The 23,904-nt window shown below is 36.7% G+C and overlaps 1 protein-coding gene across 7 annotated transcripts in view; it reads left to right on the top strand.

Annotated features, from left to right (window-relative positions):
* Window positions 1-23,904, top strand: part of fab1 (fab1 kinase) — a 114,787-nt gene that overhangs the window by 9,272 nt on the left and 81,611 nt on the right. For 3 of the 7 annotated variants that reach the window (XM_067109046.1, XM_067109045.1, XM_067109042.1), the window contains exons 1-9: window positions 2,346-2,646; window positions 5,395-5,573; window positions 6,390-6,538; window positions 13,764-13,922; window positions 14,241-14,430; window positions 14,574-14,832; window positions 18,299-18,538; window positions 20,087-20,310; window positions 20,749-20,905. In XM_067109046.1, coding sequence (XP_066965147.1) covers window positions 5,456-5,573; window positions 6,390-6,538; window positions 13,764-13,922; window positions 14,241-14,430; window positions 14,574-14,832; window positions 18,299-18,538; window positions 20,087-20,310; window positions 20,749-20,905 — 1,496 coding nt within the window. In that variant the 5' untranslated portion in view covers window positions 2,346-2,646; window positions 5,395-5,455. Of the gene's footprint in view, window positions 1-2,345; window positions 2,647-2,676; window positions 2,802-5,394; window positions 5,574-6,389; window positions 6,539-13,763; window positions 13,923-14,240; window positions 14,431-14,573; window positions 14,833-18,298; window positions 18,539-20,086; window positions 20,311-20,748; window positions 20,906-23,904 lie in introns of those variants that run through there. The other 4 variants (XM_067109044.1, XM_067109043.1, XM_067109048.1 and 1 more) reach the window with 4 other exon arrangements.

The raw sequence follows: 23,904 nt of genomic DNA, 5'->3' as shown, positions 1-23,904 counted from the left end.
TATATATATATATATATATATATATATATATATATATATATATATATATATATATATATATATATATATATAGAGAGAGAGAGAGAGAGAGAGAGAGAGAGAGAGAGAGAGAGAGAGAGAGTCCTAGACAAAGTGGAATATTTTGGGCATGCTATATTAAATTCCACTGGACCTCTGGTCTGGTGATCAAAGCAGTGAACTAAGCACCTACCAAGAGTCATCGTGGTGGGTTGCAGCAAAGTATTAGTAACCTTATTAAAAAAAAAAATACCCTCTATTGTCCCTGAAATTCATACAGGGTGAGCCAGCGACTGGCAGACTCAGATCGAACCAAGAAGCATATTATTGCAAGGTCAATATTCATCCACTGACCTATATATGACTCACGTATGAACGTGAAGATAAGATTTTGTTTACAGCTTTGAGATCGTTCTTAGACTAAATTCCACCTCTCATATACAGTTTCAGACTAATGTCTCCTATTACCAATAGTTTTTTTCTTTTAATAATTATTCTTTACCAGTTGTTGACAAAGCCGTCATCTTGTCAAAATTTTCCAAGTAAAATATAACAAAGAACCATAATACTTTAAAAAATGTCTAGGTGGTTTTGTTGCTGTTCATAGTAGTCATGGACTCACCAATATCGCAGCCTCAGGTTTCCATATTATCCAATGGATTTTCCATCCTCCAAATAAACCAAGGATTTGGATTAGGCCTCCTTTGTTCTACTTACGATATAACAGATCAAACACGAACCCCCGTGTAGAATGGAAATATAACATAGAATATAGAGGTGATAAGATAATCCTGAATGGGAAGCCGGTAAATCACCTTATGACCAAACTCACATCACATTTAGGATCGTATGGAGTGGGCTTGCTGCTTCTGTCAACAAGCTTCTGTAACGGTTGACAGCAACTAAAATTCCGTTACTGCTTGGTTGGTTTTATGGCAAAATACAAATTAGAGGGGTTCGGGAAATCTACAAAATTGAGTGAATTTGCTCTTAATGTTAGTCTTCGACAGGCGACAGAAACTAAAATGCGTCGCACCGTACAAGGGTTAGCATGACAGGATGTAGGCTAAATCAGAGGTGTCCATGAAAGCTGTAGAATCTGTGTGCTGACAAAGAAAACCATACTGGATTTTCATTTTCATTAATAATAATAATGAGATGTTCAAGCATAGACAAGACTCATTATCTTGCCTTGAAATTAATCATATAAATTCTCAGGTAATTTTGCAGTTTGTCTATTTAATCCGAAATTACTCGACGTTGTCACATTCTACGTCGATATCAGTGCTCAGTCTTTCGTATCTATTATTCTTGAAATGTTGTTGTTGCTGCTGCTGCTGCTCTCTCTCTCTCTCTGGAATTATTTAAATCACAGTTGACGAGAAATTTTTTGAAATAATATCTATACTGTGGGAAAGTTTGAACTGTTACAGGGTCAGTTTCAATTCCGAATTGAAGAAATGAGCACACACTTCCGCCGCCAGGTTGCAGACTATTGTAGGCCCGGGTGGCAAGCAAGTAATGAAATCGGGGACAGATCGGCGAATCTTCTTAATTAAGATGCTGGGATAAATTATCCGCGTAAGCCGCCTTGAGACAAATAATGGCTCGCAGTAGACTACATGGTTAGTTATGTAACAGATGCGTTCAGCTAAGAGTGTTGCAATACATTTCCAGTTTGTTTCTGGTTCCGAAACCTCATGTCTTCCTTTGATCTTGGTGGCTGTACTGAAAATAAAGAATATATATATATATATATATATATATATATATATATATATATATATATATATATATATATATATATATATATATATATATATATATTTATATATTTTATAATATTATTATTCATTATTATTCGTTTCTAAAAAAAATTCATCGACTTGAATTGGCAATCTTCTAATCATTAATGTAAATTTGGAATTGTTTTAGCATGAATGTTATTGGGGAATTCCAACTCATGTATAGACAATAATTACAATAACACAAACATTAATTCCATGAAGTGGGAGTGACAATCACTAGCCCTTGAATCTTAACTGCCAGAGCTTCTGCGCTTTGCATCGGCAATTTTGTCCCAAGGTCCGTCGAAATAAGTAATGTAATACCTTGCGTGTGGCTGTAAAAGTGCATAGATAGCTTAATATATTTTTTATTGTAAAAAATTGTAGGTACATGTTTATTCCATAGTCTATTGCTTATATTCTTTGTCGAAGATGCTACATATGCAATACAGCAATCTGATTCCTCTGGAAGATTCAGGTATATTAGTCATCATATGGAAATTCGAATCTTCAGTAATCTTGAGCTACTGACGTGTACATATATACATAACCGCATAACCGATTCCATCTGTGGGTTTGTGTACCTTCATCTATATTTCACCGATATTATTGCGGATTTTTTTCATAAATGTACGCTGTTGCTCTGCTCCACAGGAAAGAGGCAGTAATAAAAAACGCCCCATTCAGGCTCACGCAGTACTCGGGGTTCCCCTCAATAAGACTGCAATTTCCCAGTATTATTTACAAGTGTCAGCTGATTACGATTAAGGTTTGGCTATCGGTGTAAACAAACTTTCCCCTTATTAACTCGCAAACGACCAGGCACAGATGGGCTGCTGAGGTAAGTAATAAGTGACGGATTCAAAGTTCTTGCAGGAAAAGGCATGAAATATGCAAAGAGCTGTCAGGCTCGGTTCAGTATAGGCTGTCGAGACTTATCGTAGGCTGTTTATAATTTTGAAGAGTGACAGGTGCCACCCACGTAAGAGAGACTGGGTAAGAAGCCAGATTTATGAACCTTATCTTTTTCAAATGGGATATCTGCGGTTTTTAGCGCTACTAACCATTTTTGTTGGTGCAAAACACTTGTTTCTGTTTTTCTTTCTCCGTTTTAACCAACCACGTACCAGGGGAAAAAATGAAGACGAGAGCAGTTTGCCATATAAATGCATATCAAATGTACATATCAACAGTAACAGTCTCCAAAGTACTTACAGAGTATGAAAATGTTGCAAAAACAACTACAAATGAGCATCCTAGCCTAACCTTACAAACCAAGGGTAACAGGTTCTTAAGCCTATCTGGTCAGAGGAGCAACATTTGCCTCCCTTGCAATTTTTCATTTAGACTCGTTGTTAATGAGTTATAGGCGCGTCCGTCGTTCTGTAAACTACCCCAACATTCCCAAAGCTGATCTAGGGCTCAGCCTGCGGTGTCGTTATCTGGCCAAGATTCCCCCCAACCTAACCTGACCTGTGCTACAGAAATGATTGTACTGCTAATTATGCACCTGTATAGACACATTTGTATTACATAGGTTAACAATGATCCTTACCTTAAGCCTGAGAAGACAAAGGCTGTGGTTTATATGTAATCTGGGGCTCTTCTATGCTTCCCATAATTGAGTGTGAGCACAGTTGGCAGCCTTATGTAGTAAGATGTGAAGCTGTTTCCCTCTCTTGAGCTGTTAAATATTTGCATATATGAGTTAAATTGAAAATCATACATAGGCTAATGGTTTTATTTGAAAAAGTCTTGTTAACACGTACTTTACTTGGTGAATGAAGACATTTCAACACAAGTATAGCCAGAACTATTCTTTTTTAACTCCACCATGGAGATTGTAATGTTTGACACCTCACACCATGGAGATTGTAATGTTTGACACCTCACACCATGGAAATTGTAATGTTTGACATCTGACCACGAATGTTTGATGTTCTTGGTATGTGCAAGGAAACTGCAGCTAATGGCTACCTTTAGCAGTGAGGTGTCCATACCCTTCACTGGCTAAATCCAGCTAGCCTAGTCCCCCGATTTGTCACTGTGAATTAAATTCCTACTTGACAAATGGCATGAGTATCAACATTTCTTGCTGGGTCCACAAATGCCACTTAGAAGGGAACTTAATACCCTAACCTCACCTCACCCATTTATCATGCGGCCAAGATTGTGGCTGCATCAGAACGCTCAGATTGGGTGTGCTTAGCCTCCAGACACAAAGCCTGGATCAGTTTGTCTCAGTTCACCTACTCATTATGTTGAAAGAATAACATATGTGTACAGTAACCTCTTTGTTATTCACATTAATAGATCCTAGTGCAAATAAAATATTGTAAATATGCTAAGCATATGCTAGGCTAGAAGCCCAATATTGTGCCATAACCTTGCCAGCCCTTATGAACAAAAATATATAAAATCCATAGAAATAGAACAGTGCATTACAGCATTGTAAGACAAGTGCAGCTAAAACATCTTTCATTTGAAATACTGTACACCCATAAATACAACAATTCAACTAGAAAAATACTTCAAGATTTTAGTCACAATAGGCTAGCAACCCAAACATATAGTCACAATAGGCTAACAACCAAAAGTGCTTAATCATGATCAAGTTGCTGTATCACCACACATATGGTTTCTTCCATACTGTGAGCATAGGTTGCATTAAAAAGTAATGCATGATGTATAAATATAGCGATAAAGTAAGAAACCACAGTGATCACTCCTATTACAAAAGATAAATAATTCTGTACAGTTCAATTGGCTAAAGCACTGTTCCGTACTGCTCGTAGCATTTTTTACTAAAAATTTTCAGAATAAGCAAACTATGTAATAGGTGCCATTTTGCTGAACACCAGCTGCACTCAGCTGTCTGTTGATTGAAGGTATGTGCGTTTGTATGTACAATATATTTAGTAGTAAGAAAATGTACAACTGTATGAAATACTATATAGTATACAACAAGTTTAAATCAAGACTAAGGAATAATTGTACCAAATAACTCTCTCTCTCTCTCTCTCTCTCTCTCTCTCTCTCTCTCTCTCTCTCTCTCTCTCTCTCTCTCTCTCTCTCTCTCTACTGGTACTGGATGAAAGTCATTTTGACACTTACCAGTTTAAACACTGAGGTCCAGGAACTCCAGCAAAGTGTTTAGTGTAAGGTTCACCCGGAAATGCAACAGCTACTTGCATCTCGCTAAAGTTCAGATTGCACACTTCAACCACAGGGGGAGCTGTGGGAATGAGGATATGTTTAGAAGACAGTCACAGAAGACACGGTTACAGTTTAACTATTTTTGTTCAGTCTTTTCTCAGTAGAAAAGTTATTAAAGTTAATTTTTTTAATATAAAATTTTTTTGTAGTTTGAAAATAAGTACAGTGCTGTATCCATTAGCAGATAGACATCTTAACAGATTCTCAAAAGCCTTTTTTCCATAAAATGCATTGTATATATACCAGGATTTGAGAATGCAGGTCTGTGCAAAGGCTAATACCACTGTGATAACTGAATAATTTAGTTTTCCATTTCATTATGAATTGTAGCATGTACCACATTTTTGACATGTAAGTTTAAATTTTCTTTCAGAACCATGCTTTGTTGTTTCAAGACTTAGAAAACCAGTTGGAATGGAATGATGTTTTAGAAAATGAGTCGCCAAGTTGATTCCCCAACAGGTTTAACAGAATTTGGTCCCTTGACTCCAGATGAAAAGCCACAAGGATATGGATTTTCAATTTCCAAACTTTTTCGGAGGGCTGTTCGAGGTAAGTGAGTCATTTGAATATGCATTTTGCTTTAGAAATGATATTGTGTTTGCTCTTTGTTATATACTAAAATATTCTGTTTTTTTTAACTGATTTGTTTCTATACTTCACATAGCCAATAGTAATAACATGCTGACATTGTCTAGTGGCATCACACCTTGAAATGTATTTACTGTACTGTACCAGTTTATGTTGCATTTTGTTAGAGCAATGATACTGACCAAGCCTTTCTTAACCATAAAAGCTGTTGCCCTTGACATCCCTGTAATAAGGGATTTTGGAGAGTAAATTCAGGCCTCTTACTGACTTCGTCGATATAAAATTTGCAGTATTTCTGATTACCTTGTAGGTTGTTTTGTTTTTATTTTGCTTGTATGGATTAAAAATATCTTAGTTTTTAAGAAGTGTAAAGCTAGTAAATAATTCCAGAATAATGTTCATGGGTTTGATATTGACTTCATAGGTTCCTTATTGAATTTCAGTGGAGTTTTTCTGAATAACTCTCCAGTAACATATTTCTCAAATGACTGTGAAGTGCCCACATTGTAAATGTAACTTTTGTCAGTGCTTGAGGTGTGTTGCATTGTGATGATGGTATAATTGTATTTTCTATAGAGAAGAGAAATTTTATTGTAGCCAAGGATATTTTGATGTTTTGGTTTTGCTGCATGTTCAAGATTTCTCCAAAAGTAATGAAAGAGGACAGTGTATCACTAACTCAGTGATTTGTTCATTAATGCTTAGGGCATTAGATAAGGCACACCACTTTGATGGCTTCTGTTTGTTTTTCAAGATAAAATCTCTGTACTAATACAGGAGGATCGGCAGGGACCAAGTCCGGCAACAGCATTTCAGAACAGCAGCAGGATCAGCATGATGGGTACAGGAGTAGCAAAAGCTCGGATCAGAGTGCTTCACGATCAAACTCATTAAATGATGGGGGACCAAGCTGGCTAGTGGACAAGGTGATTTTTGTAGCCATTGTCCAGAGGGATGTTATCCATTGTGTTTTCTTGTAGAATGGTAGATGCAGATTGCTGTATTTTTATTTTTTGTTGATTTGAAGAAAAGGATGTATGGGTATGAGTTTTCAATCTCTTTCTTGTGGATGGTGATCATGTAGATATATATACTGTATGCTTGTATGTATATGGTTGCATCATTTTGTTTTGTGAATGGCTGGAGTACACTGAAGTCTGGTAAGGGCAATTTGAAGTATCAGATGAAGTGTGTTGAGCGTATAAGAATGATTCATTATGGTAATTGATAACCTTTTCAGGTAAAATATTAGAACTTGGATGATCACAGTACATTTCCACTTTTTGACAGAAGTTTATTTAAACACTGAATATTCATGGAGGTTACAAATCATTTTCCTTTAGTCAAGCTTTAAACCCTGTAGAGGCATACCACTGTCAGCTGAATCACTAGTTAAAACAAGTGAAGTGAAATTTAGAAGGTTGAGTAAGACCACTTAGTAGTTTTTAGTCTCACTAGCCAAAAACTCTTACTTCTTAAGCTACTTAGTTTGCATGTAAATGGATGTGTATATCTTTTGTTCTTTACCTGCCCATAAATTTTCATCGTCACTTTATGGTCATTATCACCTATAAGCTTCCAGTATCGGTATTTGGTTGTCATGCTTTCAATATACTTTCTGTATTACTGTGAAATTTTTTCATTAAAATAACGTATGGACTGTTTTGAAAACTGTATACTGTATTTGTTTTTCATGATATTTTTGGTGTTCAGTGGTAATTTCCACTAATTACAGATTAAGTTTACTTGATTTGGTGCTGTGTATACAGTTTTACTTATGTAGCTCTTTGAATTTTTTATGACAATTTATTTGGGGTGAATCTTACCCCCTGTTATAGACAACTTACATCTTTGCATTGGTCAGGTGCGTTTGGCATTCGAAAAGAACACTTAGCTTTCCTGGATGGACTGTCTGGTTCACCTGTTCTCCACCAGATTGATTTTGAATATTTAGTTCTCTTCAGAATTCTTCTTGATGTTGTAGTGATTGGTGCTACTTGGCATTCAGGATAATGGCTGTTGTGCTACTTTCATGGTATTTTGAGCTGTTTTGCTTTGTTGGATGTTCTCAACTGGAAACAGTAAGCTCAAGAATATACAAGATTCAGTCACAGTGACTTTTGTGTAAACAGGATGTCCTGTATGTGGCAGAATAGATAGTCAACCTATATTTGTATCAGTTTTAGGGGCCAGGAGCGTGATCTTAACCTCCGCTGTTAGGAATGTTGTGGTGTAAAATAGTGATGAAGAAATTCTTTATTTTTAGGAAGAAAAGTGAAGTGTATAGGTTGAGAAGGCAGCTGGTTAGAGCAGGGCATACGCTGGTTACTTCCTCTTCAGCTTTCTTACATATTCCTCCTTTGTCTCTGAACCATCCTCCTTCCCACCCTCTCCTTTCTCTATCAGTTCTCTTCCTGATACCCTCTACTGTAGTTCCATCTTGAGCTCTTCCTTCAGTTCAGTAAAAGTATAGGCAGTCCCCGGTTATCGGCAGGGTTCCGCTCTGAGGGTGTGATGATAACCGAAAATTGCGGCTAACCGAAAATCGGCGAATTTCGCGGCTTATTGGCGCCGCAAAACACTGATTTTTGGTTATCGGCGCTGATAAATGGAAATCGGCGATTTTCGGCACCGAAAATTGCCGATTTTTGTCGCTAGACGAGCGCCATGAAACTGGATCGCTGTTAATCGGGAATTGCCTGTAATTATATAAATTATAACAGGTTGTTAGTCAGATTTTGGAGCCAATTAAAGGTTTAACTGATTTGTGTTTTGTAAAGAAGCTGTTTCCTTCATGTTGTGCCCTCTTTTAGTGTTCTTCCCTGAGAGAAAAGGTGACTGTGGCCTCACCCATCAGTAGCTCAAGCTCAGGACTGCCTTGTGTTAGTAGGAATCCTCCACTGCCAGGGAACAGATTTGTGTCTCGGTGAGGTTTTTCTGTATCCCTGACACCTTGCTCTCCTTTGTCATAGACAACTGGTTGTGTTTCTTTGTCACCTAACGACAGGTTCGGTAAGTGTAAGTTGACACTCCAGTTATGCCTTCACCATCATCAAGTTCATATGGTAGTGATGTATGCTTAGAGTTAGGATGTAGTGATGTAGTTAATATTTCATCTGCAATGAATTCTGGTACTCAAGTTAATGTTATTCAGTCCATTGTTGAGCCTATTTCTTCTGTTTCTGCCTTGCAGTCTCAACCTGTTTGTTCTTTTCTTTTCCTTCTCAGTTTTCTCCATGATTGTTTCCTCTTTTTCCTTGTAATCTTCTTTCCTGTCTTGTCTGTTTCTTGATGTTAGTGTCCCTTCCTCTTCCACAACTTTGAATGTGTCTCTTGTGGCTCCTGCTGCCTGCTTAGAAGGAGCCTCCTCAGAAGCTAAGCTAAATGCTATGTTGGAAGGATTTTTTGCAACATGAAATGTCATTGTCAGGCTGTATGGCGTCTTGTAAGGTGGCAGTGGTAAGTCTGCTGTGTTGGGCCTCGCAGACCCACTCCTTCCCCCCCCCCTCTCTCTTGGCCACTTTTCCAGCTGTCTTCCGGCCATCTGTTGCTCTGCTTGTTGCTGTTATGTCATCTCTCTCTCAGCTGCATCTTGTGTGTTCTCCTCACTGCTTCACCTTCTGCCTCACTTGTTGCTTTGCTTGAGGAGTCAGCTTTCGCTTGTGGAAGAAGGACTTTGAGATGGAAGAGGAATCTTCAGTTTTTAGGTGGCTTGCAGACAAGGTGCTTCTCTCTGCCCTCATTTGGTTGAGGATTTAGAGATGGTAGAGACTCGATCTTTGCTATTGTCCAGCACTTTGGCACCAATTTAGACAAGAAGTTTTCTACATCATTTAAGGCACACTTTGAGGAAATTTCTTGTGTTCTGTTGCATAAAACTTTTTAAAAATGCCTAGAACATTGTATCAGCCTCTATCTTGTAGTCTTGATGTAGTTTCAAAGTTTTTGTGTCTACCTGTGGTGATTGCAAAAAGAGTAAGAGCTAAAAGCATTTTTGCAGAATGTTGGCTTTTGCAGTGGAGATGCTGTTCTTTTATTCCTGCCCTTGTTCAGAGCTAAAAACAATTTTAAGGCAAAGTCCCTTCCCAGGTTTGTCAAGATACCAAACTTTATCTAAATAGTGGGTAGTGAAGAGAGGGCACTTTTATGCCCATTTGAGGCAATATTAATAATTTATTTTGGATTTAGGAGACAGAGTATGCCTATGTATAAGAGTGCTCCGTGCATTTTTGTTTGCTGTTTAGTTTAAGTTAGGTCATGAGAAGCTTAACCCCCAATATTTTACCTTTGCTGAAGGTCAGCATTCATAATACATGAAAATTAGGTCTATCTTTTAGTATTTTGAAGACTTATCATTAGAAAAAAAAAGTATACCTTAGTTTAACCAGACCACTGAGTTGATTAAAAGCTCTCCGAGGGCTGGCCCGAAGGATTAGATTTATTTTACGTGGCTCAGTGGAGTTTTAATTCTGTTTTTCCTCTCATTACTTGAATGCTGAAGATATTTTATATGAAAATTGTAAAGCCCTTTAAATGTATAGGTATTTCTTTTAGCTTTGGAATGCCATTTGTTGGGCTTGTTGGACCCAGGCACAGGGGTCCATTACCATTGCCTCTGAAGAGGTGGTTATTGCCTTAACGGTACTATGACCATGCCATACATGTAAGCCTTGCCCATGTTAGGGGTCCTCCCGTAGGTGGCAGTACAGTCCAGGAATGGTTTTAGATCATGTAAGAATGTTTTGGTTTTTATATAAGAAACTCTGAGTTCACTTGGCTTAGCGGATGTTTTCTAGCTGCAAGAACTCACTGTCATTTCAATGTGGGAATCAGCTATCTGTAACAGTAGGTGAGATTCATCCCAAATAATATAAATTTTCATAATAAAATTTATTATTTGGATACTTACCTACTGTTAAAGTAGAACCCTCCTAAAACATCTGAAACCCACCTGATGAGGACCCGGTGGACTAGTCAGTCTATCCATGTCAGCCAAGCCTTCTTTTTGAATGCTGACTGCACCTGACTGGCATGAAGATGTGAACTTCTTTAATGGTAGGTAAGCATCTAAATCATAAATTTTATTTTGAGAATTTATTTTATAAATTGGCATCTTTTGTCTCCTTCTTTTCCTCTTAGCATTGTTGCATTAGGTATGTTTTGCTTAGTACAGTATGACTGCAGTCCTCTTCTTTCATGTTTTCTATACTTAGCATAATGAAAATCCTCCTGTTTCAACTTCTCTATTTTTAAGTGATCCATTTTGCTTTGGGTTTTTGGAAAACTTTGTTAAGAATTTATTATTCTTGGCCCTGGCAGAATTTTTGGCACTACTGCAGCTTCCTCATTGTTTCTCTCTTTGGCTTTCTTTCATAACTTAAAACCAAAGCTCTCTGTTCTTACTTACCCATTTAGGCTTTTTCTTACAGATATAGCGTCTGATTTGAGCATTTCTGTCATTGTATCTAATACCCTTGCATTATGAGTTTTTAATCTTTTGAGAGAGGAGAATAACCAAAGTACTATTTGTTGCTTAATAGTAAGGTAACAGTTTAATTAATGATAAGTAACTCACTGGAAATCACACAGGTTGCATATTCCATTAAGAGAAACTGGCTTTAAATATAATTAGCATAGGTCATGACTTTTGTCATTTATGTAAAATGCAAAAATCATACTGTGTAAATAATATACAGCACTAGGATTTTTAGGAGTGAAACCTTCATAAAATACAGGTCTCTGCTTATGTGAGCTTCAAGTCCTGTTATCAGGTAATTTTTAATATGGGTAGGGGTACCACATGGGTCATTGGTTTGTTTGTCAGTGCTGTACCTTCTAAGCTGTGAGACTGAGCAATTGTGGATAGTGTATCTGGGAGAATGACAGGTATTGCAGTTCTATAAGGTTGATATTATGTACCCTGTAATGTAAGTGATCATGTAGCTCAGATTGCATCGAAGTAGTGGCATTATCTCTAGAGCCAAATTTTTATTTTTCTCCATGTTTGGGGCTGTATATTTTTGTGCTGGTGGAGTTTCCTCTTCATTTATAAGTGCATTTTGATCTTATAATTTTGAAGGTAAGTGTTGTTTAGAAAAATTTGCAAAAGCATGCTATGTTTACTATGGAATTTGATTTGCTGTAGGTATGTGAAACTCAATTTATTTTTTAAAAGTTTATGTGTAATGTAATTTACAATATTCTGTAGTTTTGAAAAAGAACCCTTGGTTTAATGAGTGCTACAATACATGTAACTTTTCCTAATATTTGCACTTAATCAAAATAATTTTATCACAAAGAATTTTTTAATCAAAATAATTTTATCACAAAGAATTTTTTTTATCTACATTTCATGTTGGATAGGTGCTGGCTATTTGTTTGTAACCTACTGATGTATGATTAAACTGATTGTTATTTGTGATTTTACCTCTGCAACAATTTTATTTCATGATTGCACATTTTAGTTGATTCGCATTTTATAATTGGCATGAAATACTGTATATTCAAGAAGTGATCATTGTCATAGAAAATGGATTAGTAGGAGTTTTGACAAAATGGAAATTTGGGATGGTTATATACAGTACAGGCAGTCCCTGGTTTACGACAGGGGTTCCGTTCTTACGCCGCGTTGTAAGCCGAAAATCATTGTAAACCAAAAAATCGTCAAAAATCCTAAGAAAACCTTACTTTTAATGGTCTGGGTGTATTGAAAACAATGTAAACTGCATTTTTATTAAGTTTTTCAATAAAAAAAATCTCCAAATTTTGATTATTTTGGAGCCATATTTCTTCCGTCGGATCGGTGTATGATGCGTCGTAACCCTGGAACATGCGTCGTAAACTGGGAAATAATTTCTGATGAATATATCTGAAAAGCGTCGTAACCTCGGAACGTTGTAAGCCGGACCCGTCGTGAACCGGGGACTGCCTGTACTGTACTCTCTTGAAGAACTTTGTTTTAGCAGGGTAGCCAAAGTTATAATGTGTGTTAATGGTTCCAATTGTCTGTGTCCACTTTTATAATAGCAAAGATGTTTGATTTTTACAGAAAAGCAAACGATCATTATCCTTGTGCTTGAACTATAATAATAAAAATGAAACAGGCTGCTAAAGGACAGAAATTGCTCCCCAGATATTTAGGTATACTTGTTATTGTGTGGTAATTGGTTTCTCGTTTGCTGATGCACTTTAACAGATGGGAGTTGATTAATTGTTCTGGGAATTTTGCTGTTATTTTAACCAGCAACTTCGATTTTAGTAATTAGTGTGAATTTGTCTAATATGGAAGTAATTAGTCACATTTTGAGATCCTACTAGGGCTCTCTTGAAGGAAATGATAGGTGATAGTTGTTTAATTTTTATTGGAATTTTTTTGTTGTTATTTTAACTAGCAACTTTGATTTTAGTAATTAGAGTGACTTTGTTTAATATGACACTGCGTAGTCACATTTTTAGATCCTAATAGGCCTCTCTTGAAGGAAAAGATAGGTGATAATTGGAACAAGGTGACGTTAAAGAAGTCTGACAGCTAAGTAGGAAGAAATCAAAGGGAACAGATGAGAACTAAAAGGCAGAAAGTGTAATTGGGGCTGAAGGGACATTGCAAAGAACCCTTAGTGTCATCTACAGGATGCCACATGAGGCATATTGTAAGGAACCAGTCAACACTCTTTACTTCAGGGACATCACACTTAAATGCCGTGTTATATTCACTATCAGATTTGTAATGTCTCCTGCCAAGGATAGTCAAAAAAGTTTTTCCATGCCTGTTGTACATATAAACCATTGTCTTATGCTGTAGTCCCTCTTCCCCACCTCTGATTATTCACAGGCATTGCCATACTGGAAACAAAGCTGAATTTTTTGAGAGATGTAGGGTGACTGTCCTTGCTTTGGAGGTCTTTGTCACCCTCTACTTCAAGAAAATATTATTCCTTCAGTATATTGTCAGCATTTTGAATTTAAAAAAAAATAGATAAAGGATTATATGTACAAAGCAGAATCTATGTAAGAATATACTTCTTACCAGCAAGAAAAAAAATTTTATGACTTAAATTTAATTGTAGTTTATTTATTTTTTGAATGCTGTATAATATTATTATGATAAAGTAAGAGCATTAGAACAATAATCAGTATATTTTTGCTTTATAGGGCATGCATGACACAGTCAGTGAATGTTCAGAGACATCATCTGTTACATCTTCATCATCTTTAGTCACCAAGGTGTGTCCGGCTGTGTCATCAGGACATGATCGCACACTACCTAATGTTCTTACAAGGATCCGCAACATCATTGACAACCGGGGATCTGTAAGTAGCAGGAAGCAAATCTTATTGTGATTAGTGAATACCATGTCTTTTAACTAGAGAAATATCAGAGAAGACTGAAATTATATGCAATACAGATAAATCTGAATGGAGAATATTTGTTATATTCTGCTGTAGTCATAGAAGGAGTACAGTACATTTGACTGTTAAATTTACAATACTGATTTTTAGGTTTGTTTTGATCCCAATATGTTTTGGAGGAAATTTTTGGCCTTTAGTACACAATAGCATACTGTATACTGTATGTAGTTTTAAAATTAGTAAAGAATAATCTTTAACACAGTCATCCATTTTCCATAGACTCCTCAACAGTACAAAGATTCAGATTTCAAACAATACTGGCTACCTGACAGTACGAGTGTTCAGTGTTATGAATGTGAGGAAAAGTTCACTACCTTCCGCCGAAGGCATCACTGTAGGGTTTGTGGACAGATATTCTGTTCAAGATGCTGTAACAGCATGATACCTGGCAAAATCATTGGGTATACAGGTAGGTTTTTATAACATTATTGTGCATAATATATTGTTTTTAGGATTTCAGTACTGTAATTTTGATTATGTATGACAAATATTTGGTGGTTTTATTCATTTCTGTACTGATACAGCTCCAGTTGTGCTGTTTCATCCCTATAGGAGAGCTGCGAGTGTGTACGTATTGTTGCAAGGTGGTTTTATCCTATCTCCAGTCAAGCAACTTAGCTGCGGATGTCATTGCAGACCTACGAACTTTGCAGGAAGAGTTACTGCCACCCACCCCTAGTCAATCATGTGCTCAGACCCAGGATAGTAATTTACCCTCTGGATCAAACACACCTTTGACAACTCCAAGGGGCACCCTTCGCCGGAGACCTTCTCTTGGTTTCCAAGAAGAAAAATATATTTCTAGACAAAGGTACAGTAAAATTCATTCCCAGGAAGATTCATACTCATTCCACTAACTGCATTGAATTGAACTAGAGACATGCAACTTGTTTTTACTTCTCTTTGCTCCCTTGAGCAATTTTTCTTGTGATTAGGTTATAACTTATATTTGGGGCATTATTATTAGCATTATTATTATTATAATTATATTATTAAGGAGGAGACTTTCTCTGAGGGCAGTAGCATTGAAAATAATAGCTATTTCTACGGCATTCAATTTGTATAGAGTCTTCTCTATTCATCTTGCAATCTTATTTTTATCAGCGTGTAGCTGGTATGTCAAGTGTCCTAAAGACATGTAAAGTTTACCAGTTTTTCTTAATTTTATTTCCTCTAATGTTTCGACATGCGCTCTGGTGGTCTTTGGGGAGAGTTACAAAGATTGAATGAATTGACATGCATGTTACACAGTTACTATACTGTATATATAGCAGGTGGGATGTTTACAGCTGGCAGATTGGTTAGTGGACTGAATTTTTAATGGTTGTGGGTTGATGACGAAATTGGTGCCAGAGGCGTTGTGACGTTTTAGACCTCATTGGTGTTGTTGGTTGGAGGTGGGTGTTGGCTCGGGTGCCCCTCAGTGGTGTGACTGGTATTGTAGGTCGTCCAGGTGAATGCCGCCATCATCAAGTGTTCTCTCTCTCTCTTGTTGGTGCCAGCTGATTTCTTATATTTCTCCTTATGATGGTGGGTAGAAATTCAGTTTCCTTCACCATGTTAATGCTTGTTTTTTTTTTCTAGTATATGTAGTGCCTTGAGAAGCCACAGGCATCAGCTGTCTGTTCCCTGGTCTATAATTTTTGTGTTCTTTATAAGCTCCTCTCTTTCTGAAAGTGAAGAGCTTATAAAGACCACAAAAATCATAGACCAGAAAAGAGCTTATATATAAAGACCACAAAAATTATAGACCAGGCAACAGACTGTCTACGCCTAAAACTCCTCAAAGCACTCCATATCCTGCAAAAAAAAACAAAAAAACAAGCATTAACGCAATGAAAGATAAAACCAAGCATTAACACAGTGAAAGAAAAAATCAAGCATTAACACGTGAAAGAAAAAATGAAGCATTAACAGTGAAAGAAACTGAATTTCTCCTCACCATCATAAGGGGAAATATAAGAGATCAGCTGGCAGCAAACACAGACATGAGAGAGAGAGAGAGAGAGAGAGAGAGAGAGAAACAGGAGAAGGAGGGAGAGAGAGAGAGAGCGCTGGATGATGGTGGCAGGTCACCTGGGTGGTCTGTAATACCAGCCTAACTTCTTCGTTGGAGGGGTGGGTAGAGCTCTCGGCTAGCACGCTGTTGACCCAGCGTTCGACTCACCGACTGGCCAGTGAAGAATTAGAGGAATTTATTTCTGGTGATAGAAATTCATTTCTCGTCATAATGTGGTTTGGATTCCACAATAAGCTGTAGGTCCTGTTGCTAAGTAACCAGTTGGTTCTTAGCCACGTAAAATAAATCTAATCCTTCGGGCCAGCCCTAGGAGATCTGTTAATCAGCTCAGTGGTCTGGTTAAACTGAGATATACTTAACTTTATAATACCAGCCTCACAAGCAGCAGGTACTGTAGCCAGCAACGAAAATGATTAGGCTCAGAAGATCACAACACCACCAGGACCAGTTTTGTCATCAACGTGCGAACAATCAAAATTCAGTCCCCTAAGAGATCCGCCAACTGTAAACCGCCTGCCTGCTATATATGCCTGTGTAACATGAATGTCAGTTCATTCAATCTTTGTAACTCTCCCCGATGACCACCAAAGTGTGTGTCAAAACATTAGAAGAGATAAAACTAAGACAACAGAAAAACTTTACATGTCCTTTGGAAACTTGATATACCAGCCAAACACTGATGAAAAGATGATTGTAAGACAAATAGAGAAGACTCTATACAAATTGAATGCCGTAGAAACAGACATTATTATTATTATTATTATTATTATTATTATTATTATTATTATTATTATTATTATTATTATTATTACAGTAAACTCCCCATATTCGCGTTCTCACGATTCACGGACTCACACATTCGCGGGTTTCTCTGTAGAACATATGAGGCTATCAGTCGAGAAGCATGCAGAGCGCCATTCTGGGTCAAAGTATTTTTTAATTTAATTTATTATGTTTTAAAAATGGCACTTGGCATGTTTCTTGACTGAAAAGCTCATATCTACCCATTATTCGTGGAAAATTCGCCCATTTGCAGTATTTTTCACTGAGAAATGCTCACTAATTACTGTATTTTCATATAATTTTCATGAATAAATGCACTTTTTGTGATAAAACTATTAAAATACTCAGGTGTAAGCATTTTTACACGGTTTTTCTCTTGTTTACACTATCAAAATGGGCAGTTCTAAGTGTTATTAGAGGGGTTTTAAGTATTTGTGGATTTTAGCTATTCGCTGGGGGCTGTGGTACACATCCCCCGCGGATATGGGGGTTTCACTGTATTATTATTATTATTATTATTGATCAGTTTAACAAGACCAATTAGTCTCATTTCGTAAGTCGTGGGGTTCACTCAAAATATTTGTTAGTAAATGAGGTGAAAATTGGGGCAAGGAAACAGAAAAGGAGTGAGAGACTGGAAATATGATGCTGTGAATCTTAAACATGATCTAACAGGCGCACTGTAAATGGTACCTGCCTACAGGTTATATCCAAATTGAAAATGTCTTAAGTGCACCAGTTCATTTGTAGAAGCAAATTGGAAAAAACACAGGGTATTTATAATTTTTAATATTCTCTCTTTTTCATGGGGTTTGATCCTTGTAATTAAGATCAAAGGATATACTGTTGGCAGAGGTAACATAATAAAGTAAGTGTTAATTGATACCCAAGAACAATATGTTAATTCTCCCTACAACTTATAATTTTGGAAGCCTTCATATTATGTTTGAGAGATTAGTTTTACAGAAACACATCATTAAATATTTTACTAATTTTGTCATCATGACTTGTAGTCCTGTCACTATAATTTTCATTACTTTTTTTTTGTAAATGGCTAATAAATGCATTGTAGAAAAGAAGTATATATATATGTATACATTCATTAAGTGGTTCAATACTGTACTATGTGTAATCTTAACATAGAAAAATTTTACATCATTAGTTCACAGATATTATTTGTCAAAGTATCAGTGAATTGTGTGTAATTTAAACGGTTATTGGATGTGATAAAAATGTTTTTATTGCTGGTACATGTTGAAGTCGATATTGTATTTTTCACTTTTGCTGATGTTGTGGTTAGTGAATCATACCATCTTGGAATACAGCTGGTTTTAATGTAGATGCCAGCTGAAATGACATCTGTAATTTAGCATGAGTATTTGAATTTACACTAATTGTTTTCTTATACCATGCAGTTGGATAAAATGGTGCTAGGTTAGGTAATGAAATTGATTTCATTGTCTTTTGCTTACAGATTCACAAGTGGAGAATACCATGCATATGGAGGACAGCGAGATGATGACCACATGACAGCTGAGAGACAACTCCTGTTGAGAGACTCACAGCAGCTTCACTCTCTATGGTCCCAAATGGCAGGGGTACCAGGAGGTCTTCCCCTAGGATCCCACCGTCATCGTCTCAAGTCCTTCCACAACTGTTTCATCGGCAGGGATTTGGTACAGTGGCTTCTGGTCAATGATAAAGCCTCCAGCAGGTAGGGAGGTTATTATTATTATCAGTGTTAGGTAGTTTAACCAGACCATTGAGTCAGACTGTAATTCTCCTAATTTAGATTTTATTAAAATATTTGATAAGTTGAAAATGTCAAAGATTCTGAAATTTCCTTAACTGATATGTTTGCAGTACTTTACATTCAGTGTTGTTTTTAACTATTAGTAATATCCTAAAATTGTTCTTCATCTCTTAAGTTATCAAAGTGATTACCTCAAAGGATAGGATTCTGAGTTATAATACTTAACTGAAGTCAGTGTGGTTATACTTAATGTAGTCCATTTATTCTTAAGGGTAGCATTCAAAGTAATATCAATAGAATGAGGGGAGAGAAGTAAACTTGTAGTTGAGCAGGAGTTAAGGAATGAGATGAATATTGAGGTATTGTCTAGACTATTTAACCTTGTAAAAGGTAACCATAGTATTGTATATCTATGGGAAGCATACCAAAATATGTTGCTGATACAAGAAGCAATTCCAAAATTTTCTTTTATGAAATTAGTTTTCCTGAGTGAAGTGTTGGTAGTATTGCATGGAATACCTACAGCACCCAGACAGGGATTTCACCAATTTTGCTACCAGATTCTGTAGTATATGTATACTGTTCTGGTATGAGTTACTCGTATGTCCACAGCATCAGTACACACGTCAGTTGAATACTTTAATCAACTTTATGCTAAATTATAAAGCAATAATATACAAAGAATTAGAAAGAATTATTGCCTTATTAGTAATGAAATGAACCCCACTTCATGTACCTCAGTTAGGTAAGTTGCCTTGATTCCCTAAACAATGAGAGATTGGGGGAATCATGAAAAAATCTCACCTTTAATGGGTTTTGTAGTCCTTTATATCAGAAAGAATAAAGTTAAACAGGAAGATATCTAAGAAAAGGGAAATGGTAATAACACCTAGTATAATCTTTGCTATAGAAAAATTACTTACTGGGTTATAAGAGCTAGATAAAAATTTGAAGAAATTATGGGAGGGATTTGTTTTAGTAACCTGACTTTAGAAAGTAAGATTCTTCCTCATTTTGCTTGCCTTGAAATCCTGTCTTGAAAAGTAATTTTTGAGAAGGAATGTATTTTTGAAAATTACTTCTCCCTTGGCGAACTATACTTTAATTTTAGTAGCTTTACTTAATGGATTTTGAAGTTCTGTACTATGTATAAAATGCTTTGCTGTAAAAGCTATAGATGAGCATATCCATTATTAAAAGGAGTATATTTTATCAAACTTGTTACAGTGTAGGTTTAAAATATTAGAATGAGTTATTAAACTCCCTTGTTGTGAACTTGTCTTTAGCTCTTTTGTATAGTTATATATGCAGTACTGTATTTCAGGTGATTAAATATTGTAAAATGGGAATTGAGTACTTTATTATGTTATGCATTTAACTGCAAATTTTGTTAGGATGTCAGGCTTACTTTGAGAATCTTTATTTTGTTTCCATTTCATTTAGTTTGAATTGATTTTGATCTGATGAGTATTACATTTAGTGTTCATATAATTTGTTCCTTGCTTGTAGGGCTTCATCAGTGGCAATAGGGCAAGCCCTTTTAGAAGCTGGGTACATCGTCTGTATTTCTCAGCCAGAACAAGTTTTTGTTGATGATTATGTGCTCTACCGTCCCATACGGCCCAGTTCTGGGTCCTCTGAACGCTGTGTTCAGGAGAACTTGACACGTGCACAAGAAGGAGGTCAAGAACCTTTGTGGGTTAAACAGATTTCATCCATGGCAGAAGGTGATGGTATGTATGGCTTTAGTGCTTCCTTTCCTTAGGGTGTATTTAATTCACGTTAGTAATGCCGCAGTATGTCGCTTGTGAATGCACAAACATATTTTACAGACAATATTGTGGCAGGGTGTATTCAGTGTTAAGGTAAGTACAAACTAGAGAATATTTTTGAGTGGTAGCCAAATATGATACGGATATTAACACTGCAAGTTGACGTGTGTATTCATTACCTCACTGATTATAAACTGTGTATTTATATTCTTTGATGAACTCACAGCTGTAACAATGAACTTGCCAGATGAGTCCAGGTTGATTGTTAATACTTTAAAGTGTATGAATATGCATTCCCACATTTTGCATATTTTGGTAGTTCAAAACTTTGGGCAGACCATATAAAACAAGTTGATGCTTATACAAAACTTATCTTTTTGTTTAACTTCACCCATGCAGAGGATGAAATGACAGCAGGGACAACAACCTTGCCAGATGAGGCCAGACAGAGTGTTGATACCCCCACCTCCATCACTTCATCAACATCAAACTACTGTCTTGATCTCAACTTTCAGGAGAGTGTTGTCTCAATGAGGAAGCCACAGAATTTGAACAGGTAATTGTAATAACTTATCATGTGCTGGAGCTAAGCTCTTTATGTATCTGACTGGGCATAAGAAAATTTTAAGTTTTCAAGTTTGGTCTTGGGTGACAGGTAAGGTGTAAAAGTACATGTACTGTACATTAACTGTTTGGGGAAAGTTTTTTATAACTTGTGTAGGAATGATTATTAGTACTGTTATAAACAGTTTACTTTATATTGCGATTGATTTGTAGTTGTAATTACATACCAATTAGAACTATAAATTCATTGCAATTGAAAGCACAGGTATTTGCATTTGCCCTTCAGCACCTGTAAAAAGCAAACCCCACAGTTACTAATTTTGATGGCAACAACACTCATAATGTAGGTATTTATGTGAAGATTTGAATGTATGCAAGTGGTGTACAGTACTCATTTTAAGATTAAATATCATCATGAAAGCAATTACAATATTTCACTATGGTTTAAGGCAAATAAAATAACATATGATTAGTTTATTATGACCAGTATTACCCTAGTGTGTGTCAGATAACAGAGCTGGTTAAACTTGCTGTTTCACTGTATTCATTCTTGTTCCTGTAGTTCAGTTGTTGGTAAGTAGTTACATGAATATGAATTTTACCTTTTTTTGTTATTGTTTTGAACTCTGACTACTTGGTGTACTTGGGTTGTTTACTGTGATAAGTATCTTAGTTGTAACATTCCATTATGTTTGTCATATTAAGCTCCAGGTTGCATTTATACTTTTATAGCTTTATTACTTTATAATTTTCCTCTATATATAGTTTTTCTTTTTTAATACAGTATACACTGTACATCAAATTTATATATTTAGTATACAGTATATGAAAATCATAGTAGGTCAGTTGTAACCACCTAAATTTTGAAGTGGTAGTTCTGTAGTTTGATAAGTAGTTTCAGATGGAACAGTGAAGGTGGTTAGATGTCATTTACATTGTTGGGTGGTTGGATGCATTTCAGCACAGGGTTAAACTGGAGTCAGTTTGTTTCTGTGTAGTTTTCTTAGACTCAGATTTAGGGAAAGAGTAATGGACTATGGAGAGATAGGAAATAGACCTTGTATTCCATGGTGTCTTTCTTCTTTTATTTTACTATTTTATCATAAGAGGTTTTGGTAATTATACCAAGTCACTGAGGAAGATGAAAGTGTTTTTAGTGATTTATATGAAGGTGTTTCATGTTTTTTATTGTTTTTAAAGTGTTCTGTGGTTTGATAAAGTTGGAATAGGTTTTTTAACCTAATTGTGCAAGGCTGATTATGTGTAAAATGTAAAATTTTGGAGTGGAAGTGAATTTGCACTACAGAAGGAAGTTTTTTCTTTAAATTTCTACGTACTGTACTTATGAAATGTCTGGGATGTACAAGAAGTCTGTGGAAAGGAATGAGGGTCGTGAGAGTTTGTTCTGTTCTGTGTGTAGAACTGTCCCAGATTCACCTGAAGCATGGAAATGGTGTATGGCATTATTGGAATTCCTGCATAAGGCCTTTGTAGATCAGCTCGAGAGGTAATGGTAACTTAGAAATTTTATTTTGAAACTGTTAAACACTTGTAATTATTAGATACTGCTATTTCCTGCAAGCTCATGTTCTAATACTGGCATCTCGACTTAATAGACTTCATCTCATCATATTTCATTATTTATTGGATTCATTCCCTTCTGGTAAAAATAAAATTGTATGGTACACTACTTAATAATCTGGTGAGTTTGCTAGCTTTATTGTCTACTGAAATGATTGTGACCAATGCTGTGCAGCCTAAACCTGGAAGCATGGGTTCTGTTCCCAAGGTAAGATTACACAAACTTACTGTTCATTATTTGATACAGTTTTGCACAGGCAGTCCCCAACTTTGGCAGGGTTCCATGCCAGCAGTGCGCCATAAGTCGATTTCTGCCATAAGTCGGTGCTTGGTCCGTAACTAGATACCTATTCTTGTTGTAAGCACCATTAACAGTTCTTTAATGGCGCTTGCGACGCCATAACTAGATACCTATTTTTGATAAAGGTACAATATTGGAAAAAGCGCCATAAGATTGGAAATGCTGTAAGCAGTGCCGCTGTAGCTCAGGGATGCCCTGTACTCATTTTGACTTGTATTTAATGTGTTATTGTACTTAATGATGGGTCACTCCATAATGTTGATGAGCGACAACACAAATTTAGTGCCCTGTGTCAACAAGTGGATGTAGTGGTGGTGACAGTTTCCCTTTATTTCAGTCAGTTGTCAAAGCAGTTGCATGAGGGGTGGTTTGCCACACAGTCAGGCTGTCAACCAAGTACAATCCAGGCAGGAGGAATAATTTGGCAGATCATCTCATCTATCAAGAATGCATGGTAGGGACAAAGTAGTCCTTGAACCTTCGCATAGGAAGACTGTTTGAACTCACTGTATCACTATTGACCTGTTTGCTACACAACTAAACAAGCAACTCCTGGTGTTCTGCTGTTCAGTGCCAGGTCCCTAGATGGCCATGAAGGACACCTTCCAGCACTTGTGGGACAATCCAGGAACCTACACTTTTTTCCTTCACTCACTCTTACCCACCAAGTGACTGAACTGTTGATCAGCTGAGATACCCTGTTAATGCCTCGTTTTTACCTCATGCCAAGTGGGTTCCCATTCTGCTGGCTCTTGGCAGGTTCTCACCCAACCAGTGAAAGCAAACTTTTTGCTGTGGTTGATGTCGCAAAAGGTTGGTCCCTTCTGTTGGAGCCTCATTTCAGTGGATTATGGACCTCCTTCTCATCCCTTGTTGAACAAAGCTTCTTTACCCTCGTTGAACAAGCTCCTCACATTCTCCATGGTGAAAGGCAAGCTTCCTTGATCTCCTGGTTTTGGTTGAGCTGTCCATGCCCATAACATGCTTCAGGCTATCTTGTCCTCCTGGGGACTTCAGCCTCTAGGGCAGGGTGTAACTGTTGTATTCTTCAGCCTATTTTGGGCGCCTTATAAGTCTTTGAGGGAGTCCTTGGAGTGAGGTCTCACTCT

The sequence above is a fragment of the Macrobrachium rosenbergii genome, chromosome 9 (assembly GCF_040412425.1).
Source record: "Macrobrachium rosenbergii isolate ZJJX-2024 chromosome 9, ASM4041242v1, whole genome shotgun sequence".
In the NCBI taxonomy this organism is placed as follows: domain Eukaryota; kingdom Metazoa; phylum Arthropoda; class Malacostraca; order Decapoda; family Palaemonidae; genus Macrobrachium; species Macrobrachium rosenbergii.
Note: the sequence above shows the minus strand (reverse complement) of the source record. Positions and strands in the feature narration are given on the sequence as shown.